This window comes from Melopsittacus undulatus, chromosome 7, assembly GCF_012275295.1.
Source record: "Melopsittacus undulatus isolate bMelUnd1 chromosome 7, bMelUnd1.mat.Z, whole genome shotgun sequence".
Classification (NCBI taxonomy): Eukaryota; Metazoa; Chordata; class Aves; order Psittaciformes; family Psittaculidae; genus Melopsittacus; species Melopsittacus undulatus.
Window position 1 is genome coordinate 39,932,312 of NC_047533.1, and position 23,898 is coordinate 39,956,209.

At 37.0% G+C, this 23,898-nt stretch overlaps 1 protein-coding gene across 1 annotated transcript in view; it reads left to right on the plus strand.

Moving 5' to 3' along the window:
• The window catches only part of SH3RF1 (SH3 domain containing ring finger 1), an 81,025-nt gene extending 60,423 nt beyond the window's left edge, over nucleotides 1-20,602 (plus strand). Inside the window, exons 7-12 of the mRNA XM_005145511.4 lie at nucleotides 3,754-3,908; nucleotides 6,326-6,496; nucleotides 6,659-6,918; nucleotides 10,059-10,414; nucleotides 12,463-12,797; nucleotides 17,917-20,602. Coding sequence (XP_005145568.2) covers nucleotides 3,754-3,908; nucleotides 6,326-6,496; nucleotides 6,659-6,918; nucleotides 10,059-10,414; nucleotides 12,463-12,797; nucleotides 17,917-18,085 — 1,446 coding nt within the window. The 3' untranslated portion in view covers nucleotides 18,086-20,602. The remainder of the gene's footprint in view (nucleotides 1-3,753; nucleotides 3,909-6,325; nucleotides 6,497-6,658; nucleotides 6,919-10,058; nucleotides 10,415-12,462; nucleotides 12,798-17,916) is intronic.
• The last annotated feature ends 3,296 nt before the right edge of the window (nucleotides 20,603-23,898 follow it).

The window sequence follows — 23,898 nt, forward strand, 5'->3', positions numbered from 1 at the left end:
GCAGCATTAATTCTTGTTTTGTGTTTTGAGGTTTGATTCTTTGAAATTAAAGAAGCTATGAATTGAGACAAACTTCCCACAGCTGAGGCTTTTGACTGTGATATTATCACTTACACTTCTCTCTGGGACTTCAAACCACAACTTTGCCCTTTAAGGGGGTATTAATTGGTCTGCTCTTCTTGGCTCCTAGCATTTTTTAACCTTGTAGATACTTGGTTTGTTTGGAATTCTTTATAAAATATAAATAGCAGATGTCAAGTTCAGTAGTTGTTGGGTGAAAATATGCATGTATAATTATGTAAAGCTCATTTATTTGGGAGGAAATTCTTGGCTGTGATTTATAAGGTAGATATCTAGTGGAGGAGATCTAGTTGAAAAAACTCTTAAAGCAAGTACGTGATCTGAACCACAATATGGGAAAACTGAGACAAAATATATCACAGCAGAGTTAGTTACATTCAAATGCAGCAGAATTAAAACAGAATGTAGCAACAACAGATAACTTACCTTCCTTTCATTCTGCTTTTACAGTCTCTTGAGAACATAAAATTATTTTGGACTGCAGTCCACCTGCATAAATTATATTATATCCATATTGCTACTTCTGCAGGTTGAATATATTGACTTCGAAATGGTGTCTTGGTACGTGCACTTAACTAGCAGAAATAGGTGGTCTGTATTTGGATAGTTTACACGTACTTCTGTGCTGAAGGTTTTTCTGGCCCTATTCTCTTGCCCACACACACAAAAATTGGCCCTCTATGGTAAACCATATAAGGTAGTCTGAATTCTTATTAATGAGGTACAAGCTGAGGGTTATGGTATACTGATGACATTTATTGCTTTCTTACGTAGTTCCAGATGAATCAATATTGTAAAGCAGTCAGGAGGATGTTTATATAAGAACTGTCTCAGTTTTAACCAATAAAAATTCAGATCAACTTTTGCTGGGAAGAGGAAGCAGCTGAAAGAAATGATGGGGTTTTATAAGAGAGCCCTGTTCTTGATAACATTTATTTATAGTTTAGGAATTTTGTTAAACATGAGCCTTAATTTGTTAGCCCTCAAGGGATTTTGCAAGTCGTACATTTTTTTCCTAGACCTTGTAGGAGTGAAGACAGCTACTGAATGTTTTTTTTTTTTCCCACTGCTGTGCCTTTTGTTATGTTTTGGATGCACTGATTATTGATCATCAGTGGGAATACAACCTAATTAAAATTAAACTTAGTAATATGTGTGTTTCTAGAACGTGAGTCTAGATACTGTTTGAAGTTTTACATAAATAAAGTATCAAATTAATGTTTCATCATCCAATTAAAAACTATATTAGCACTTCCTTGCTTCTTTATGCGCTTGAAGATGCACCTGTCTGAAAAGTATTGCAGAAACTTCTGATTTCCTGCCTTAACTACCTAAAATAAAATGCTCTGAATTATTTTGATAAGCATATCTTATTGAATCATGTGCGGTTTACATATATTCTGTCACAGAACACTGAATATGGAAACCATCAAAACTAGCTTGCGCTCTGGAGGTAGGTATGTTTCTCAATAGCTAGAAAAATGTTTACATGTAAGAAAAAACCTTGAAAACTTGGCTAGAGCACTTGGACCTATTTATCAAGTTGTAGCAATGCAAGCTGAAGAGCTTTAGTCCTCTGAAGTCTATCGGGTAGTTTATTTAGATTTCTAAATACTTGCCAAGTCGTTAGGAGTTTAATTGGGCCGTGGCTCACTGCAGGTTTCATTACCATAGTAATAGACACGGGGAGGGGAGCAGAAACTGAATAAAGCAGAATAAAGTAGAGTTGGGAAGGTGCCTTTGCTGCAGCTACAAATTCAGTTTGTGTTGTGTGTTCAAATGAATAAAATCCAGCACCCAGCATTTATATCTTTAGAGATGCAGGAAGTGCAGAATCGTGACAATCTTGATATTGTGCAAAAATAGGTTTAATTTTACAGATTTCCAGCTAATCATCTCCTAATGTGGGTTTGCAGCTTCTACCATGTATAAAGGAGTTTAGATGACTAAAAAAGACTTGATATTCTGCAGATGGGTTGCATAGAAGTTAGACGCTCATGTTCAGATTGGGTTCAAGGAAGACATTTGTTGAAGCTGACGGGGAGGGAGGAAGTAACTTCTGCTGTAAAACAACTGAAAGAGAAAAGCTGGTGTTGCAGTACGAAGTATCATGATGTTTTAGAAAGATTGTTGTATGGATGGGGACCTAGGATGTGAAGGAAATGCAGTTGCCGTTCTTGTGAATAGCTGAACTGTGTGTACCAAAGCTCTCCAGCAGATCATGCCTGGTTTGTGTTGGATACGGGAGGTCTTATTTGGTCTTAAGAAATTGTTAATGTACAGTCAGAAAAAAAGCTTTAAATAAAAATAGAAATATTTCATGATATACCATGCACACATAAGGGTAAGAATTTTTTACTGAAAAGGTGGAAGAGTTAGTAGGTTTTTCTCTAGATTTGAAAGCTTTAAATCTTGTAGCTCTTTACTGTGTCTTGACAGAGTAAGACTAGTTCAGAGAACTGTTAATAGTTTCACCAAATGTTGAGAGGTAATAATAGCACAGTGTACACCTGAAACTTATTTTCCCTCAAGATTTTTGCATAGAAAAACAACAACAAAAAAAAAACCTTTAGAAATAGGGTGTTTGAGGGGAATTAAAATCACTTTCCATTATGTAATTTCCAAGCTGATAATGTAACGCTGTGCTTTTATACGCTGATGTACTGGAAGAGCCAGGCAGTAGTTCGGGACATTTTGTTAATTTATATTATTGTCAGGTGTTTTCTAAACCCGAAGTAACGTGGCTTAGAGTTTTGTTTCAGTATTAAGGATTGTGTTCAGTTGAAGGTTATGTTTGAAACTAATTCAGTTTTAATTTTTCAGATGTTGCAGCGTTTTTATTACTCTTTGCGTGTGTTGTAACACAAATAATTACTTTTGGAAGGGGGAAAGGAAAAGTTCTCCTTTTGTGAGAGACTTTTCCCAGGAGTGTCAGTACACAAGGTCCTAAAGAATTGTCTGAGGCTTTACAGAGGAGAAGGTAACAATTGCTCCATTGATTCTCAAAAGGCACAGAAGCCTGTAGGCAGGACCCCCATTACGATCTGCCTGTAAAAGAGCTGCCTTTTTACTGAGGTGTTTGTTAAAGATTACCAATCTCGATAATACTGAATTTCAAAAGCTAACTCTTTAAACTGGAAGAATAGGAGAAAGTGGTAACAATAGCTCAGTGACTGTGGTCTGGTATTGTGCTGGCTTTTGTAACCCATACATCAAAAGAAAATTTCCCCCAGAAGGGTGGTTTTGGGTGCACTGCTGCTGAATTGTATATTATGTTTCAGCTTCACGTTACAAAAACAAGCATGTTTTGAAGTACAGGCAGCAGTAAGATGCAAAATCTACCTCCTGGAAGGCTTCTGAATTTTTGTTGAGTCCTATCCTAAAGGTGTTATAATTAGAAACAATGTTTTCAATTTTTCCTGTGCTGAGAAACTGCTTGTAATTTGTTAATTAGCTGCCAAGATTTCAAGATTTTTAAACTGGGAAAAGAGAAATACAGACAAACCTAACTCTTCAGTTGTATCATACCAGTAGGTAAAAAAATACCGAATTTGGCTGTTCTTCCCCCATTTCCTTAGAATATCATGTGCCTTTTTTATTTTTTCCAGCTGATTGAACTCATCAAACAATATTAATCATCTGTGTCTATCTTTTTTGTTCTCATAAAATCAGAATATGAATCCCCCACTTCCACCACCACCTCTCTTGTCTGCTGCAGTCATTGCATCGGCTTCTTCTGGACCTCAGTCTGCAGGTGTAATACAAAGGCCTACATCAGGATCAACTGAACAAATGGCACATTTAAGACCACAAACTCGTCCAAGTGTGTAAGTAAAATTGAAACTTTTGGCCAGTCAGAAAAATGGAACAGGATCAGTAACTTTGCATGCACTCGTATCTTGCCACTGGCTGTGTTCTGCTAGAATGCCCAGAAAGCCAAACGTACGTTCAGAACAAGAGCAACAAAACGTACATATAGGTGATACCCCGAAACTGCCTTCATACTGAGAGTTTTTTATGTCTTAAGTAAATGTAACCAGTTGTTGCTGCGTATAGAAAGGACTCACTTCAAAAATATGAAGTGTTTATCATGCAGAAGATTAATGGATCCTTGAGTTAGCAATGAAGACTCTATAACTTGCAAGTGGCAAATATTGGAGTGAATTTACTCAAAGTTTTCTGTTATGTATGGTATGAACAAACTATTCTCATGTGTGGCATAACTTGGCCAAAACACCAAGTGCTGTATTTCATTTAGACTGCTATATTAGCGTGTCATTATGAGACTGCTTGTGTAAGCTGCAATTGAAATTTGACTTATGATTTTACAGTTCACTTAATTAGTGGGTTGCAGTTGGGAATGAAGGTAAAAAGCTGCTAGTTAGCATCATTTCTTCATAGTTGTAATACAAGTAAATGTGTGTTATCTTCTGGGTGAAAATATTTTGTATATTAACATGTGCTGCTGACAGCATCTTTTGTCTTGGAAACTTCTTTGTGTGCAGCTTGGAGAATAAGAACCATAAAAGAAAGTAAAATTCAGGAGAGGCTGAGCCATCTAAATAGGACACATTTGAATAATACAAGAACTGCTTTTGTTCTATGTCTTTCTTTATTTTCCCACCAGGTTTCCTCCCACTCCTAAAGAGCAGGTGCATCTTGTATAGCACCTTGTCTTATATAGCATATGTAACATATGTCTTGTATAGCAGGTGCATCTGGATTTGAGCTGTTTCTTTGGTGTCAAGCATTCTAACACTGCGTCTTATGGATTATTGTGCTTAGTTGTACTTAATCGAGTTCCCATCTCATTTGTTCCCATCCTCCATCTTCAAAGGGTTGTTCTTAATCAAGATACTAATGAAATTTGGAATGATGTAACCAACAGGGAGGTTAATGAACACCAATTAAAGCACCTCAGTTCTCTTCCCATAGAGCTTCACTATGTGACTTTGTGGATCACTTCTAAATCGTGTACCAGTGAAACCTTTTGTTGCCAGTGTGTCATATGTTGTCTTTAAAGCCTATTTTGGGCTTGCTTTACCAGGTATCTATACTGCATTATCTGCAAAGATGCTTTAAAGGCACAGTTTTCTGGGTGGACAACAAGGAACAAAACTATAATGCAAAAAGAAGCATACAGTAAATGGTGCCATTACAGTGCACAAGAGCCAATTTTGATGAAAGAACATTTTGTAAAGCTGCTTTTTTACCCTTGGGGTTACAAGGGGAGTGAAAAAGACTAGCACTGAAAGTAATCGTGGATCCTTTTTCAGAAAAGGGGATATTGCACCTGTCTACCCTAATTGGCTGCCTCCTGAGAAAAGTATATTTTTTTGAGAAAATTTGATTTCTTAGAATGCTATTTCCCATAGGTTCATAATTATATAAACATTTTTATGTAAATGGTTTTAAAAGTTTTCTCAAGTTCAAACTGTGGCAGAAAATAGAGCACGGGTGATTAAAACAGTAACACTCCTTAATGTAACAATAGGAAAATGTGCAATCTTATTTGAAGACTTCCCTAGGAATATTCCAGCAGCAACTGCAGGAGCTTCAGGTTTATTTTTACTGTTGATTTTTTCTTTTCCCCTCTAAGAATGTCTTTTTAGAAGTAAAAATGCAAAATGTTTCTGAACTCTCACTAAGGTTTCAGATGCATTGTATTATGCATTAATGTTACTTAAAAGGAAACGAGAAATGAACTTTACAGGTGTGTAACTGCTAGCTACCTTACCCATAGACTTCAAGTGCTAGTAACATCTTTCTTTCAGGCACGCAGTTGCACAGGGAGATTCCAGTTTTGCAATCTGAAAAGTAGTTCTGATACCGATTTTTTCACTCCCAATTAACAGAACTTCTGCATTCTCCCCACCCCTCCACAAAAAAGATACTGGCATGTCACAAAGTGTAAGAGATACTCTAGCAGGTGGAGGGAGAGAGAAGTGGGATATGCTGGAATTTGTACTTGATAAACACCTATTTAATTAAGTTCACTAAGCTAATTGAGAAAATGAATAGCCTTACTGTTCATTGCACTGAAGTACAGTTAGGAGGCTATTCTTAATGGTCATTGTTTCCCTTAATATTGCCATAACTTCTGTTTTAATATTGTAACAGTGTGATGGATCTACTAACACATAACCCTTTCTGTCATGCCTTCTTATCTCTGAACTCTCTGCCAGAAAGTGATGTTTTCAATTGTTTTAGGTTTATCAATTGCATCTACTTTCCTGTCTTTTAGGTATATTGCTATATACCCTTACACTCCTCGAAAAGATGATGAACTGGAACTGAGGAAGGGAGAAATGTTCTTCGTGTTTGAACGCTGTCAAGATGGCTGGTTCAAGGGAACTTCCATGCATACAAGCAAGATTGGTGTTTTTCCTGGGAATTATGTGGCTCCAGTTACAAGGTATGTTTTTATACAAGTATCTAAATAGTTTATCTATTTTGGGGTCCAAAATGATTCTGTTATTGTGTTTAATGCTAAAATTGAGTAATAGAAGAGCTGCAGGTTTTTGTAGCCAGCTAATTTTTCTGTTGTATTTTAGCATTCTGCTTTTAATTTTGGCAGGACAGTGACAAGTACATCACAAACAAAAGTTCCCATGTCTACTGCTGGCCAGACGGGACGAGTAGTAACTATGGTCAGCCCTTCCACTGCTGGTGGAACATCACAGAAGCTCCAGGGGAATGGTGTGGCAGCAAACTCCAGCACCGTACCCACAGCTGTGGTTTCTGCAGCGCATATCCAAACTAGTCCGCAAGCCAAGGTCCTTATGCACGTGACGGGACAAATGACAGTCAACCAGGCTCGCAATGCAGTTAGAACAGGTAAAAATCAATCAATAAATAAAATAAAGCTTTTTATGTTTGGTAGGCAAACTGAAGGGTCTGTCTGGGCGAGTCAGGATATGCATAAATATTTGCTGGGCTTTCTAAAAGTATTTTTTTATGTTATTTTTAAAGTTGAGTGCTTTCTGAAATGACAATATGTCTCTCTGAATTGTTGAATCTTTAATTATTCTCCTCTAAGCAACTGTGTTTACTCCTACTGTAGATAATTAATCTGCAGGTATTTTAGCTGGAATTTTTGTTATCAGTATCTGGGATGGGGATGTTCTTGGAGCTTCCCCACTCATACACAATTCAGATAATAATAAAGTAATATCACAGCTGAGTCACAGCTTTTGTGTGTGTGTGTGTGTTAGCTTCGTAACAGCTACAGATTGCTCTAATTTAGCATTCACTTTTAAATTATCTCCTAGCATCTTTGATGACCTTTAGCATTCATTCCTCCTTTTTCAGGCCTCTGGCTCAGGGTTAGTCCTTAGGTATTCCAGTTTGTTCTCTAACCTTGACTGCAGCCTCTTTCAGCTTTGACTCTGAAACACTAAGGCTATATTGGCTTCAAGATCTATATGATATGTGTCATAAAATTCTGTATGTCTCACAGATATAACTCTGCCGTTACTGTCTGGGGCAGGCCACATCACAGTGAAACATGCCTTCTTGTTGTTTAAACCCAGATCCAAAAAGATTGATAGTGGTGTTTTCAAGAGTCTTTGTTTACCAAATCCATGCACTCCTCTGTGGATTTGCCAGGCTAGAATACCACACAATTGGAGACTGATCTGTTCCAGTTACTCCTAGGGCCTCAAAAGAAAAGGGAAAAAAACCCAACCCAAACATCCATTTCAAACTATCCCAGTATTCCCTCTTTCAGCTTTGAATTTAGGGCCTAAGATCTCTTGTTGAGACAAATTTTTTTTTTTCACTACAAGGCTCTTACTGGCAGAGCAGAAGACAAAGCTGCAGTTGCAAATGGTATTGTTAGCCCCTTAAGGGTGATTTATTTCTTGTGGTCTCAAGACCCATGAATTAACCCACCATCTTCAGACTCATGCATCTCCTAAAACATTTTGTGTTCAGGTGTAGCACCAGGTTTCCTTTTGGAGGAGGTAAGATATGTACGTAGGTATTTTATTTCCTTAGTGCCATCTTCCTCCAGTCTGATCTTAGGCTGGAACAGATGTGATAGTCCTGTAAAAACTCTATTCTTTACCTTTAAAAAACAATAACCAGGTGCTATTGGCAGCTTGTAAGAGAAACTAAGCAAAGCATCTGCACTTTCCTGCCTGTCAGGCATAGGTGGTTTCTAATTTGAATTCTTCTTTTGATCTGCCTTGAAGTTTGCAAAGTGACAGCACAAAGGAGAAAGCTCCTGTAGGCTCCAGAAGTCTTTCTTGAACCCCCATCTCTGCACTGCTGTCAAGACAAATAACATCTTACAGTTCCATTCAGCTGGAAAACATGACAACATACTTCCCAACTTTTCAGGTCCAAATGGAAAATTCAGAGGGGCTGCACTCTCTTCACAGAGAACTTAACATGGGATTTTGATCTGAAGGTGTACTAATCAGTTACAAATACAGATCTGTCTAAGTGCCTGAGAACTGAAGCAATAACGGCTGCTTTATGTTCAAATGTTAGAGAACTTTGTCATCAGCATCTGAAATGTGATCATCTTGAGCTTTCCCTGGTACCTTCGCTGAGTGTTACCCTCTTGATGAAGCTTCATAGATCGAGGCTGCATTTTTGCAGGGCTGTTCTTCAGTTTCAGTTTAGCTCAGGACTTCAAGGACCCTTCTTCAAATGATCTTAGTGAGACACAGCTTTACATCACCCTTGCTGAAGGGATATGCATTCTTTGATTGAAAGGAACTTTGAAAAATGTGCATGGTCCTCAAGAGTTAGGAAGGGTCTATGACAGGGGAACAGACATAGCATTTTTTGGTGCTTTATTTTTAAGAAAACCTGTGTTTCTTATAATGGAGATTTTAACTGGGTATGATAATGCAGGATTGTTATATCAAATTTGTGAACTTTGTCAGTCTTCTCTAATACACTGTTGATGCAATCTAACCAAATTACCAGGGGAATTTGTAGAGAGTAGACTGAAGAGATCAAGTGCCTGAGGCTTGATTCCAGGATATCACTTATAACAAACCCAAAACTCTAAGCAGTATCTGAAAAATCAGAGTGAATGGATATGTTTGAGATTTACATGCACCAAGCTCCAGAGGGGTCCCCTCGTTAGATATTACGTTTCAGAATATTTGAAGGAAAGAGGCTGTGCAGCACTGGGATGCTGCATTTTGCCCCATTCAAGTTTGCACTTCATAAAACCCAGTGCTGCAGAGGCAAGATGTTGAAATGATCCAAAAGCATGTATGGTTGACAATGTAACTATAATAGCAATATTGTTTCTTAAGAAGGATGATTTAGTTAATTAAGAGCTCTGTGCTTTGCAGCCAGGCTTCAGCCCAGGTTGGTATGTTCAGCCCTGTGCTGTTCTGCAACTTCCAGGGTGGATGTTCCTTTTATTTCACAGGGGTATGAGTAAATCCACTTCTATATTTAAACATCCCAAGAGACAGTAGCTTACGTTTTCAGAGAAACCACTCATAGCAGTAATTGCCACTGTACTTATTGTTTGGAAGACCCACTAAATCTATTGTGGATTTTGTGAATAGTTTAGGGAAAACAATCCAATTATATTTTTAGCAGAGTTTAGCAGGAGTGTTTCTTCCTACTTTGTTTTATGTGCCCTGACAACTATGCAGCATATTAAAAGGAACAAACAAGTTCCAGGCTGTATTTAGCTAGCTCATACAAACTAAAGTGTAATCTTCACTTTACATCTCTCCGTGTACATGAAACATTTTACTTAGCAACTTGGACTTTTCCACAGTAGTTGCAGTGCTGTTATTCTTCTGTGCATACTGGTGCAAGTAGGGTAGCATATGCTACTTCTTTATTCTGGTGAGATGAATTTGATGCTGTGTAAGATGTCATAGTTAGGAAGGTGGGAAGGAAGCTTCTCAGGACTGATTAGGTGTAATACAGTAACTGTACCTCTCTTTGTGGGTCTTGTGAAAGATGATCTGTCACATTTTATTCTTTTTTCCTAGTTGCTGCACACAGTCAAGAAAGACCTACGGCAGCAGTTACACCCATACAAGCACAGAGTCCAACATGCCTTATTCCTGCAGCTGTGATCATTCCCCACCACTCTGTTGCCTCCCAGCAGCTCCAGCCCCCAGCAAATAGTGCTGCTTATGTCACAGCTGTGAATGTGAACCGCTCAACCATCCCACTGGCATGTGCTGCAGGTTCTTTGAATTCTCCCAACATTGCTGCTTCGTCTTTGGAGGGAGATGTTAGTGGAAGAACTGTGAACACTCACACTGGAGCTCCTGCATCTCCAGAGAGTGCTCTAGCAGCTGGTGGAAATGCTGCTGTCAGTAAGGCAGACAAGGATGGCAAGGTGGGTAGCGAATAAAATCATTCCTTTGAATTCTACCATTTTCATCACCAAACTTTGAGATCCATTTTTTTTCGTACATTTTGTTGAACAGCAGCACTCTTAAGGTTTTTAGGACTGAGTCTGAAACTCAGACAGCCATTTTGTGACTACAGCCATGGGCAAATATATCCTTGGCCATGCAAGAAAAATTTAGGGTGGATTAAAATACAGAGCAAACCTTGGAGAAGGGTTAAAATAGGGTAGCAGGTTCATGGCTAAAGCAGGAGAAACAAAAGGTAAATGGATAAAGTTCAGAAGAAGTAGTAGATTGACTGTTGGAATTTCAAGTATTTTGTTTTTCTTTACCTGCAGTCAGTTTCCTAAATACCTTAGAAAGATGTATGGTTAGCATATGTTATCAGGAAGTATCTATAAACTAATAAGCCTGTAATTAAAACAAACCCCAACAACAAAATAACCTGCTCAGATAAAAACCCTATGAACTTGTGGGAACATACAAAAAAAACCATCAATCTAATAGAATAAACCTAATATTTAGTAAAGATCATAATTTTTTTAGGTTGCCTTCCTGATTAAGCAGATACACAGAGAGATTATGAAAAACACATAACCAGCAGTGTTTATTAGACAAAGAAAAAAAAAGCACCCAACTCTTTTCTAAATGTAAATCAGTAGTCTGTAGTGATTCTGCTTTCAGTCTTCTATTTGAAGTATTTTCCTCTGTGTCTAAACTCTTTCTCACTGTCCAACAGCCATGTGATTATAGGATATTGTAGGCAGAAACATTCCTTCAACTTTATAACTGGTTTTGTTTTACAGTTGTGGTATAATTTTTTTTCTCTTTTTGACAATATTTTTTTATATCTCAGATGTTTTAGGCTTTACCTTACTACTCTGCAGCCACATGCACTCCTTAATGAAGTTTATGAAGGTTTTAATTACAGGCTGTACATTAACCTCATCCACTTCCTAATTTTCTTTGTTGGATATTGTTGAATGGGTGTACCTAGAACTTTGTTTTAAAGTTACTTTAGTTGTAGCCACTAAAATTAGACTGAGGTGTTAGAATCATAGCATGGTTTGGAAGGGATGTTCTATGTTTTTGACAGTATCTTCTACAGTTTAGGGTTAAAGATACTAACGTATACTTTTTTCCTTCCCATTTGCTAGACATCAGTGTTAGCTAATATAGCTTGAAGTTATTGGAGACTTGGAAGAAGGACTGAGGATTTTTCATTTACAGTTTACCAATCCCAATGCATCCCAAGCTATAATAAAAATCTTACACTGTTCATGGTTTTCTTATTCTGTGGTTAAATAACTTATTTTTGTCTCAAGGGCTTAAAATCTGGCACCTCTCTTAAGCACTAAATTCACTCAGTCAAAGGGTTGGTAAGAAGATCACTGCCACACCCCTTTAAAAAAACCAACAAGAAACACAAAAGCTACTTAAATAATTCTCTCCCTCCCGGGTAAGTAACAGTCATCAGGGATTCCTGTCTGGACAAGCAAAAAGAATGTTTACAATTCTTCCCTCTAGCAGAGCAGCAAAACACAATACATTCTCCTTGTGGCAAATTTCTGTTAAATCATGAAGGTCTTCCCTTGTGAGGGAGAATAAGTAAAAGACTTATCTCAACAGCAGCCTCCAGGGCAGACTTTTCTCCCTGCTTGGTCTGAAATGACTCTTTATGTCTTCCTAGAAACTTCCATGTTAGCAAAATGGTTTACTTCTTAGATTCCCATTGTGGGAATCTAACTCCTCACACTCCTTTTTATAGACAGGCTTTTGGGTCACTAGCGTTGGCTCTTAAAGTAAGTCTTAATGCAAAAGGACTTAGCTGGTTTATGGTCTAAAAGACTTACTGTTTTTCTCTTTAGAATTGTAATAATTACCTTTCTGTTTCATAATCTTTGTAATTATCTTTATTAATTCGTACAATCTCAAATAACCTCCTCTCTGATTACCATGTCATCTATCAGACGGAAGTGTTCAACTCTTCACAGGAGACTTTCGTTTTAAAACAAGGTACTGCTTTTGTTTACAGAAAGAAAAAAAAGGTTTGCTGAAACTGCTTTCTGGAGCATCCACCAAACGCAAGCCCCGATTGTCACCTCCAGCATCACCAACCCTGGAGGCTGAGCAGGCAGCCGCAGAGCTAGCCCTGCAAGGTGCAGTTGGGCCAGAGCTTCCATCATCCAGCAGTCACAGCAAAGTTGGATCCTGTCCCACTGACAGTGAGGTCTCTGGCCTATCACAGGAGACACTACATCGGAAAACAAGTTCCCTGGATTCCTCTATTCCTATAGCACCACCGCCTCGGCAGCCTTGCTCATCCCTGGGTCCAGTCCTGAGTGAATCCAGGCCTCTTGTCTGTGAAAGGTAAATTATCCTATATAGCTAGACTTAGGCAAACCAAGAAAAAAATCTACTCTTTGACACTTGCCATGTGTATTAGAACTGCTGCAAAATGCTGAGATACAGCATTTATAGCAAGAGGAAACTTATTTTTTTTGACAGTGCATTATATGCTTATCAGCCAAGGCTCATGCGTATGTTTGTTTACTTTTTCTGTTACTTTGAGGTTTTGGAATGAGTAGACACTCAAATACGCTGATCACAGGTTTGGTATGAGAACTGAGGTAGATAAAATGCACAACATGAACATATTATATTCTTGCATTTATGCATATTGGGATAGTCCTTTGAGATTATTAGCAGTGCATAATTGCCAGCCTAAATATATGGTGAATGAGATCCTTATCTGTGAGTAGGCTTAATATGTGATCTCTTCAGCTGTTATAAAAATACTTTTACTACGCAGATACTCTGTTACTGTGCACTCCACATAGCAAGCTCTAGGGCAGCCTCTGTTTCCTGGCAAGTGAGCCTGAAAAACATGTAGTTGTCTGGACTCTGAAGCTGCCAGGCAGTTGCTTTAAAGTTCTATCACTTTTATTTTGTGTCCACCTATGATTTACAAATGTCTGAGTCCTCAGTAGATTGTGCAGACTTGCAAAAGAAGTGACAGTTTTCTAACTACTGTCTCTTTTTATTATTCCTTGTAGTAGATAAGCAATATGAAGAGTGTCATAGGATTTCTTTTGCAGTAGCTACAGGATTGTGTGGCATACAGAAAGAAAGCAGTAGAGTTGCAGTGTTAACAGCTCTAGGACTGAACTGTTTTATACTGACTATTGTAGACTTTGTTCTAGTACTGTTAACTCATACTGTGTGGGCATACCACTCTTATTTCCAGAGGCTCATTGATCTTAAGCTATACCTGTGTATTAGAAGCCAGGCAGTGTATAAAGTTTTTACTTTGTCTTTTATTTTACTTCTGTCATACCTGTAATAATTTTTAAAAGGCTGATCCTGTTTCTATGCCATTTCCTTGCAGGAAGTTTTTATTTTACACTGAATTTTCGAAGTAGATTTACACTTACAGATGGAGAATAAAACATGACAGAATTTTCTGTAATAATAACACATTTTCACGTTATTGTAAGTCTGTTTGGGACAGTAATATGGCTTTATACTTTGTGAAAATAACACCAAACTAATTCTGGAGTGACCAATGGATATATGTGCAAAGGTATTTGCATTCTCACAAAAGCAGTTTTTTCACTACTGTGATGGATTATTTTTTTTTCTTAGAACTACTTACAGAAAATGATGCTTACAGAGTTACCTACAGAAAATGCTTACTTATTAATCTAGTAATAACATAGACTCAAACACTATTTTTAATATATCTCTGTATCCTTACTATTGTTTAGTTGCTAACTGCTACCAGAAAAGTGTTACCACAAGCTCATTCTCTCTGGTAGTCATGCAGAATTGTTACTTTTTGGCCAGTGTATTTAAACAGAATTTCACCTGGGTTCCCTTTGTCCTTTTCAGCCCAGGGTTAATGTTTTTCACACTGATGTGCTCTTGTCATGTTTCCATTTCCTTAGGCCAAACTGCTTAAGATGTTTTGCTTAATAACACTTACATTGTACTCAATATCATCAAAGTAATTTATAAGCATTGATTAATCTTCATTAATGTGGAAGCAGGGGTGGGTAAGAAACATACTGATATTGGTTGAAGAGGAAATTAGTTATAAGGATAAGCTCAACAAAATGATGAAGAACAGAGAAATCTGCTAAAGTTATTCTGCTCTTACATATCACAATTCCAATTGCAGGCTGCAGTGTGGTTGGAAAAAGAAACAGTAATGTCTATTCTGACTATGGATTTGCAGTGCAATTATCGGCATTCAAGTTTTATTTTCAAAGGTGACTAGAGGATTTAGGAGTGTGTTTCTATTAATTATCTTATATGAATTAGGAGCAAAAGTAGCCGGCTCAACTCTGTAAAGCCCTTGAAAATGTTCCTGGTTTGGTTACGGAGTTTTCTCAGAAGTCCTTGCTTCCTTTAACATGCAGTATCAAATTTTTACTCTAATCCCACTGTTTCCCCTTTCACTAGAATTGTAAGTAATCCTAGAATGTGTCATTCCTGTATGTTCTACAGAAAATTGGGATTAAAAATTGTGAACTTGTTTCCAATCATACAGACTATATGGATGGGCATTTGATTTGTTTGATAGCAGACAAGCTTTCTGGGACATGGATTTGCAGATGGATACTTCATACCAGTGGCCATTTCACTAAAGGAGGGGAATATGATACATTCCCTTCTATCTTACTATTGCAGGTCTTCTCTGTAGTTGCCATTCCTATATACACTCTTCTCCTATGAGCTAGGTTTTTGCTTACTGCGTTTCCTGGTCTTCTATATGTTCCTAGTACAGAAGGAGCAAAGAAATCAAACAGAAATTTCAGCCAAGCCTTGCTTCCAGTTTGGAGCAGTTTGGAGAATTCCTGCACCTGAGACACTGCAACAGTGTTTAGTCATTTCTCCTAATTCTCCAGCCAAGGCACAAGTTATCTTCAGGTGCTGGGATTTCATGTATTGATGTAGTGCACTGAGAAGGCCAAGGATCACTGTCTTTTCATTAAAAATATAGACCAAACACCCTGTAATTCCTGGAGAGAATTACATTCATACCATGTTATACTACAAATACACAGTGATGTGGTTATCTGAGGAGTTTAGTTTTTTTTTCAATAACAAGAGGTAAAAGACTATTTCAAGCTTTTTTTTGTGAACTTTTTTTCCTTCTTTTAGAGAGAAACACTGATTAAAGCCTTAAGTTTTATGGTAAATGTACAGTACTGTAATAAACTTCCTGGCACCCCGCAGTGGTATTAAAGACCTGAAGTTAAACCTAAATACATATCACTGCCTATCCTAAACTAGAATATGAATCCTTTATCCAGTTATGGTGAAGGACAGCAGTAATTTTGTTCTGTGATTTAAATGTCCCAAAGTTTTTTTTATCCACCACAAAATGACTGTTGTAACATCTGCTTCCAGTGAGCAGGGCAGTGGCTTTAGAGGGCAGCAGGTCTTATCACATCTGACGGTTTCACTGCTGTTAAGTAAATGCTACCCTAGGTGGGTGTTGATCTGCTGTAGGAGTCAAGGCACATACTCAGCAGACAGGAGAGAGCTGCACAACACCAGGGCACAGGTGAGTTGAAAAGTACAAATTCAAAGTGCAAGAAAAAGGAACTTAAGCAAGAAGATAAAAAATAAATATGAATTTAACTTGTGCAACAATAGTAATTCCAGCTTTCTGTGTGTTCCTCAACTGAAATTTTCTGCATGTGAGAATATATTTTTATCTACTTGGTGATTAGAAAACCACAGATAACCGTGCAAAAATAAATGCAAACAGCTGGGAAGGATAACTATTTTTGTGTCTAGAAACAATGTAGAAAGGGAAAAACAAAACAGAAAAGATGTAGAAAGGGAAAAAAACAAAACAGAAACAAGGCAGAAATGGAAAAACATGGAAGATAGAATCTTTTTCATGTTACTGAAAAGTGTGAGCAGTGCCAATTTTACAAATGAAAAGTAGAAAGGTAAAGACAGACCATGGCCACCCCCCTCCCCCCACCTCCCAAAAAAAGATATTTCATAAATACAGAGGGCAAAAACACTGCACACACATTAGGAATGACAGGAAAGAACTGATGGAAAATATAGTGGCTGCTTCTCAGAAGCTAAAGTACTTCTTTAATACTAATATTTTATCACTAGCTGATTAAAAGTATTTAGGATAATATTTTGAAAATTAAAAATACCATAGGAAAATATAAAGAAGAAAATGCATACTGTGTGGCTTAGGTGAATGCAAAGTATTCTGAATTAGGTGACCATGAAAGAGCTGCAGATTTGACCTTCAGTCATTGCAAACGTTTGCAAATACTGAACAAGGAGATAAACAAGGAAGTTTTGGGACATTCAAACATGTGGGAATGAACATGTTTTTCCAAAACAAGGGTCATGCTTAGTAAATGTGGTTGTTTTTCTCTGGGAACCTGGCACTGAACTTTTGAGCTGAAGCATAAGTTCTTTACTCTGAATGAAGTTGGTAGTTTTGGCAGTTTGTTATAGATGATTAACTAGGAAATGGAAAAATAGGTTTTCCATAATCATTTAGGGTGATCTGAATAGATAGCACTCATCACAGAGAATGTGTGATGAGTCTGGATCTGATCACCTCTATCTGGGCAAATGGTATTTGTAAAATGCGGCATAAATTTGATGGCTCGTTGTAAGAAAAGAAGAAAATGAGATTTAAGGGTGCAAAGCCTGCTGGGTTTCTTCTCATTAAACATTGAAAAATATAGTAAAATAGCATTTTAACACCAGGTGCTTTATTTTAGACATTAGATTACACAAATGGATATCAAAGTGCTCAGGAAGCTAAAAATTAATGAGAAGTACTAAATTACTGCAGGGTTGAGGGAGCTCAAAACTGTGGAAAGCTCAGGAGAACAATAAGTTCTTTTGTGTATCAGGTGCTTAAGAAAAATTGTTGAGTTGACCACTTTTTTAAATGTTTATTTTTAATGTAGTACAACTGTACCCAAATCAGATGGCATGTGTTCTAGCCTGAAAAGTGTCCAAGATAAATGGAAATAATTTAAAACAGCAGTGCAAATTAATAGGTTTTGCTGGTTGCTTCTTTTTGTTCTGTGCCTTAAGAGCCTTCTCTGAGATAGTATCATCTTAAACATACAGTTGTAAAATTATCCCCAATTACTGCTGTGAATGCTCTTGTTGTCATTGAGTTATGCTGACTGTAACAGTCTGAAGTTTATATCCAAAAATGCATTTAAAATTTTCTCTTGTTACTTAAATATTGTCTGGATTTTTACAGGAATTGTAGTGAAAAAAACTTGATAGATGATATATACATTTGACTTGAATTCATTATGTTGCTATTCTTGTTTTCTCTTCAAGATGTAGTTTTGTTATATATTGAGCAAACAGTTATAAGCAGTTTCCTGTTTTTGTGAGTTTTAACTTTTACAGGAATATTTCTTAAAGCATTGGTTTAAAAGAGCCTAAACGAAGGTGTGTTTTTCTAATTACACAGATACAGGGTTGTGGTATCCTATCCTCCTCAGAGCGAAGCCGAACTTGAACTTAAGGAAGGTGACATTGTTTTTGTACACAAAAAACGTGAGGATGGCTGGTTCAAAGGCACTCTGCAACGAAATGGAAAAACTGGCCTTTTCCCCGGCAGCTTTGTGGAGAACGTTTGAGAAGATCATTCCAAGAGCATCAAATCATACTGTACTGCAAAGTAGCACAAATATTTTACCAGAAAAAGCACAGTCATGAAATATTTTCAAATGACTGTAATGTAAACAAAAACCTACATATTTTTACAGTGTCTATAGCACAATTACACCAGCAAACAAAGAAGATGAAGGCATCTGCTGGTTTTATCACTATGGATTCTTAAGTGTGATGTGTGCCTTGTACTGTCTGATTTATTATATAGAGGAACTCCCCCCCCCCCCCAAGTATGTTACATAAATGAACAATTGTTTACAAGGCTGTAACTAATTTATTCTTGTTTTTTTAAACTTGAATTTTGTGTAATAGCTCAAATTCTTGTGACTATGATTTTAACAAATTAATAATTTATGAAAGAATAACTGAGGGGAAGCTGGATTCTCTCCTTCTGAGCAAGCAATTATATCTGATAAAGAGCCTCCCATTTATCCTCTGGACATTTTTCCCCTGTTGTGTCTGACAGTGGAGTAAGTCTCTGTTTTATGAGTTAATGTTGAGTGGTGGTGATGTGGCGTCAAATAGAATTTGCCAAGTGGGGAAAAAAATGTGTATGTTGTTGTTTGGATAGATCAAAACAAAAGTCAGTGGTGTTCTTGAGTCTAGTTCTACTTCCTCATAAATCACCCAAGTGGAGTAATGTTTCCAGGAGGCAAAGATGTATGTGAACAACTGAATAAAATTCAACCATCTCAAGGTTAAGATCATCTCAAGGTTAGGAAGGAAGAAATTTGGGAGTGCCAGTGAGAAATTCCCTATACCTTCTGTTTGTAGTAACTTGGCTATTTGAACAAAGCCTAGCTTTGTATATTTGGCCAGTTATTTGGGCATTTAGCGCTCAGGATCCAAAAAAATTGGAAAGAATGTTAAAGCCCAACACTTAGAATGATCATATCTTGAAAACATCTTTTTGATAACTGAAAATAAAAATAAAATTATAAGTTGTACTTAATGTCTAAAATTGCCTAAGAAGTGTAATTTGCTATTTTCTTCTCAAACTGATGTGCATGGCCAAGAGATGTTTTAAAATGTCTGAGCAATAGTGGTGGTAAGTGATGCACTTGTGTTAAAGTAAAAGGCTGTATGAAACACTGTGAAAACTTTACTAACTTCTTAACCATTGCTACTTTGGTATGTTCTGACCTTTTCTTTGTCTTGCATGTGTTACTCAGTTCCTGCAGTACTTCTAACTGTGCATGATTGGCGTTTTTCACTCCAGTTCCCTGTTGGTGGGTTATTTTGCTCTGAAAGTTTCCCAAAAGCCACTTGACCAAAACTAGTGATCAACTTGTCTTCACCCAGAGAAGATGTCCAGAGTTTGAATCATTAATAAAATATTTTAATGTCCTTGCAGCTGATGGATATAAAGAATGCAGCCAGCAAGAAAAGCATTGTTAGTATTTCAGGGTTTTGTTAGAGATTTGACACTGGTGAACACACACGCTACTGAGCTGAACTTGTTGGGTTTTAATTTTACTGTTTAATTATAACAGTTTAATAAGAGATTTTTTTTATAACAGTTTAATAAGAGATTTTTTGTAAGACACTGAGCACCGTCATCTCCACTTAAATCTGATGTAATTTGGCTGTTACTCAGCACTTTACAAAGCGAAGCCAGTAGTGTGATTCAGTGTCGCACAGCACACAGAAACAGTGATGAAAAAGTACACAGTGATATGTTAAATCCTTCTAATGTTTTGTTTTTGAAGTTATGCATTGAAAAATATCAAATGTTAATGATGAGGAGTTCTTGCAGTATCAGGTAGTATCATGATGGTCTTAAAGATAAGAAAAAATATATCTATAAATATATATAGTTGGATATGACAGCATTCCCAAATTAAACATCTCTCTGAAACACTGTATAATTCAGTTTTTGCATTTTTAAATATTTTTAAATAGTTTACTTGAATATTCATGTAATATATAAAATTTTTGTGAAATGAATTTTAGTTAGAAGCTGGTCTCAGCTTTTGTCAGCATAAATTGGCACTAGTGTGTCATAATCTTATTTTGGAAAAATTATTGCATTTTATATTAAAGACTACTAAAGGTTAATTTTTTTCTATCTCTACTATCCATATTTTAAGCTAAGTGATTAAGGTACCTCTATTAATAGAATTTCATGGTGTAAAGTAAAAAATCAGCTGTTAATCCAATAGTTCTGTTAGATGGAATACATTTTTAATTAATTTTTTAAACTTTAAGTAAATGTGTGTAAAAAGGGCTTATTACATAGCAGTGCAACAATGACAAAAATGCAGTTTATCATGCCTTTTTTGTGATGTTTTAGGGGTTATTTTTTTGTTTTGGCTTGGGATTAATTCAGTGTAGAAACAGACAAACCCTGTGCATTTGCTTTGTGTAATTCCATAAAAAATTTTGTAAGGTATTTTATATCTATGTTTGAAGTCAAGTGAATGTTAAGTGTTTGATTTACTATGTTAAACTTCCAATCCTAATAAATATTTTCTTAGCAAACAGCTAAATGAAAATGTGTATGCAAACATTAAACATAAGTTACTTGTAAAGAATTTGACAATAAAATTACCAGAACTTAATTTCAGAATTCACAGGAGGATATTTCTGCTCATAGAGGGAAAAGTCTTCAGATTCCATAATGTTAGGAGTTCGGAATGATGACTATAATGCAGAAATTGTAGAGAGAACTGAACAGATCTGACTGATCTTTTCCATCTCATCTCCATATTTCTTTAAGAACTTCAGAAGAGGTAGGTAACTTCCATCTCAGTCTGATCATGACTGACTAGTTCAGTCTTGTCAACAGCACATCAGGTGCATAATCATTATGAACTGCTTGCCCCAAAGGAAGAAGTGTCTAGCATAGTGGATCTGCTGTGTGGATATTGAGAGTCCCCAGCCCTGAGGGTGAAGCATCTACCTGAACTTTGCTGAGGGACAAAGTGTTTGGTGGCAAGAGACTCACTTGCCCTGAAGAAGTTTGCTGTGCACAGTAGTCAGACAGTAATTGCCTAACTAGGGGATCTTCTGGATTTAAATAGTTACATGTCTACTATATATATATGACTGCTATGAAAATGGTAGAAAAATAATATTTTAAGTGTCTGCAAAAATATTTACTCTCTGAATGTTTCAGCTACTGTGATGGTCTCCTTGTTAGTTAAGACTGCCCAGGAACTAGATTCTGGAGCAGTGAGTGATGCAGTATTAAGTCCTCTCTGCAAAGAAGGAGCATCCAGTTTATCTTGCCTTAATTAGGGGGAAGAGAGGCAACATGATTTATAGAAATGCAGACTGGAAAATATAGAAAAGTAGCTTTATTTGTTTTTCAGAGTTGAGATCTGATGTCAGTGCATCTGTAGGAGAAAAGTACACACAAACATCATGGCTGTGCTATAGAAATAAGACTATTTCTTTGTGTTGGGGTTTTTTGCTATTGTAATTATTGAGTCATTCTAATATGTGGCTAACATTGGGTTTGCCAGAGGTGCCTGAAATCTTGTTCACCCTCACTTCATTACCTCTACCTTGTAGCAGGAATTATGATAGTTTTGCATAGGCTTAAAAACATGGCTTCTGAGCATTCTGGCTTTTTTTTCACAGGGCTGGCAAAATGTTATAACTGGCTTGTTCTTTCCAATAGCTTTAAGCAAATGTGTTTAAAGAGGTATATTGACTTTAATGAAACACAAGAATCCACTTGTCTGGGTTAAAAGATTTGTGTCTGGTATTACTAAAACTCCTACAGAAGACTTTTTCCTGTATGTGCACAATAGATAGCAATGCCACTGGTTTTTGTTGCACATGGCAATTCACCCATATTCTTTGTATTCTTAACATGAATCTGCAATATGGATACTTCTCAAATCACTCTCAGGTGTGCTTTCCCTGCACTTTGATAAATGGTTAATGGTAAAGCCTAAACAGATTTGAAGTTTGACTCGAGAAAACCCCGTGTCATAACTCTTTTTAATGACTTAATTATTCATAGGCTGACATACTTGGAATATTTGTATATACATACAAAAGAGCTGAGAATGGTAATGCTGGATGGTGAGGACATGGACATTAAATGTGAAGTAAAACTGGGAGAGAAAAGGATTTGGAAGGCCTGTATACAGGACCTGCATCTGAGGAAACTTGTTTGGAACTTAAGTCAGTTACCAAAGTCCAGCTCTGTGAAAGGACCTAAGAGGAACTTTGATGTTTTAAGGCTAAAAATGCACCCCTCAGTCTTTACATAGTCTCTTAAGTTTGTTTGGTGCTTGTGTATTAGATAACAAGTGCTGTTGTGGTAGGTCTAAGCTACATTGTTATTCTCATGTCAAAACACATCTGAAATCCAAGACTAGGCATCTGTATTCCTGAATTACCTGAAAGGCTTGATATGATGGATGTGCTTTGAGAATATATATATATAATATATCACACTGAGTACTGAGTTAAAAACACAACAGGAGTTGCAGGTTTGCATTAATAAGCAGGGGTAGTGTCCACTTTCTACAGAGTCTATGGAGTAGCAGTAATATTAGGCAGATCTCTTGAGAAGTGATACAGATGTGATGCATTCGCCTTCCACTGTGTCATCGATATTGCTCTTACTTTCTAGGAGACAAACTTGTTGAGAGCCTTGAAGTTAACAGCTGCTCTTGAAAACCTGAGGTCTCCCCTTTTGGAGCCTCAGTTTCCTCATTTGCCAAACTGACAGTTCCTGATCTTGCAAGGTATGTGATCTAAAACTTGTTTTGAAAGTAAAGCCTGACTGGTTTTCAAGGATTTGCAAATAGATTCTGATGGATTAGACCTGCTCTAGTATATCTAATGCAATCAGCAGCTGGAACAGCTAACCCCTTCCCCTGGAGAAGTCTCCTAAAGACTTGATTTCTGTGGGTGGGAGACTTAGCTGATCCATTTTAACAGCCGAAGAGTGCTTTGATCGGAATCAGCCCAATGCAAGTAATGAAACAAAAATTAATTTGCTATATCCAATCTGCAGCATGCAAAAGCCATTCAAAATGTAACATAATGAGCATTTCATGCATGCCTATCAAATCTCAGCAGTACACTGAATACAATATTAGCAGATGTCAGTACTATTTATTTGTTCCTTCTACTGTATTCTTTCCTGTTAGCTGTATTATTTTCTGAAAGAGGAGTGGCAAAATCAGTTCTTAGTTTCTCTGCCATTCCTACTCAGTGGAATAGAGACAATTTAAGCACAGTAATGTTAGCCTCAGAATTCAATTATTCACACTTAGAACTAGCCCGTATAAATTTCCCTTAGCACATGTAAATGGGTAGCACTCAGCTGCACTGTGCAGCCAGCTCTAATGCCTGTATTACGGTACAATTTATCTGGCATGCAGAATTCAAAGGCCTTCTGATGTTTGCATCTAGTACTCATTTAGATCAAAACCAATTCACAAGATGTATCCAAACACTAGCTACATTCTAAATTCAGAGTGGTGGGAACAGCCTGTGCAGGAATGTAGAGAGTGGAAATTTGGCTGGCACAGCAAGAAAAAAAATACACTTTCATTACAGGACATAAAGAAAATGTCAAGATTTTTAAATATCTGTACAGGTGTTTTCTTGCCCCTGCTATTTTAGATGGAACACCATTCCACAAAGCAAATAGACTTTGATATTCTTCCCCCCCCCCCCCTTCCCATGAAGAAAAGCAATATAAGCCTTTAAAAATATCCAGATTCTTTGGCATTAGAACACATGGTTGGATTCCCAATTACTGCAAATCAGTGCTACTTCATTGATTTCATTAAACTTTGCTGGCATACAC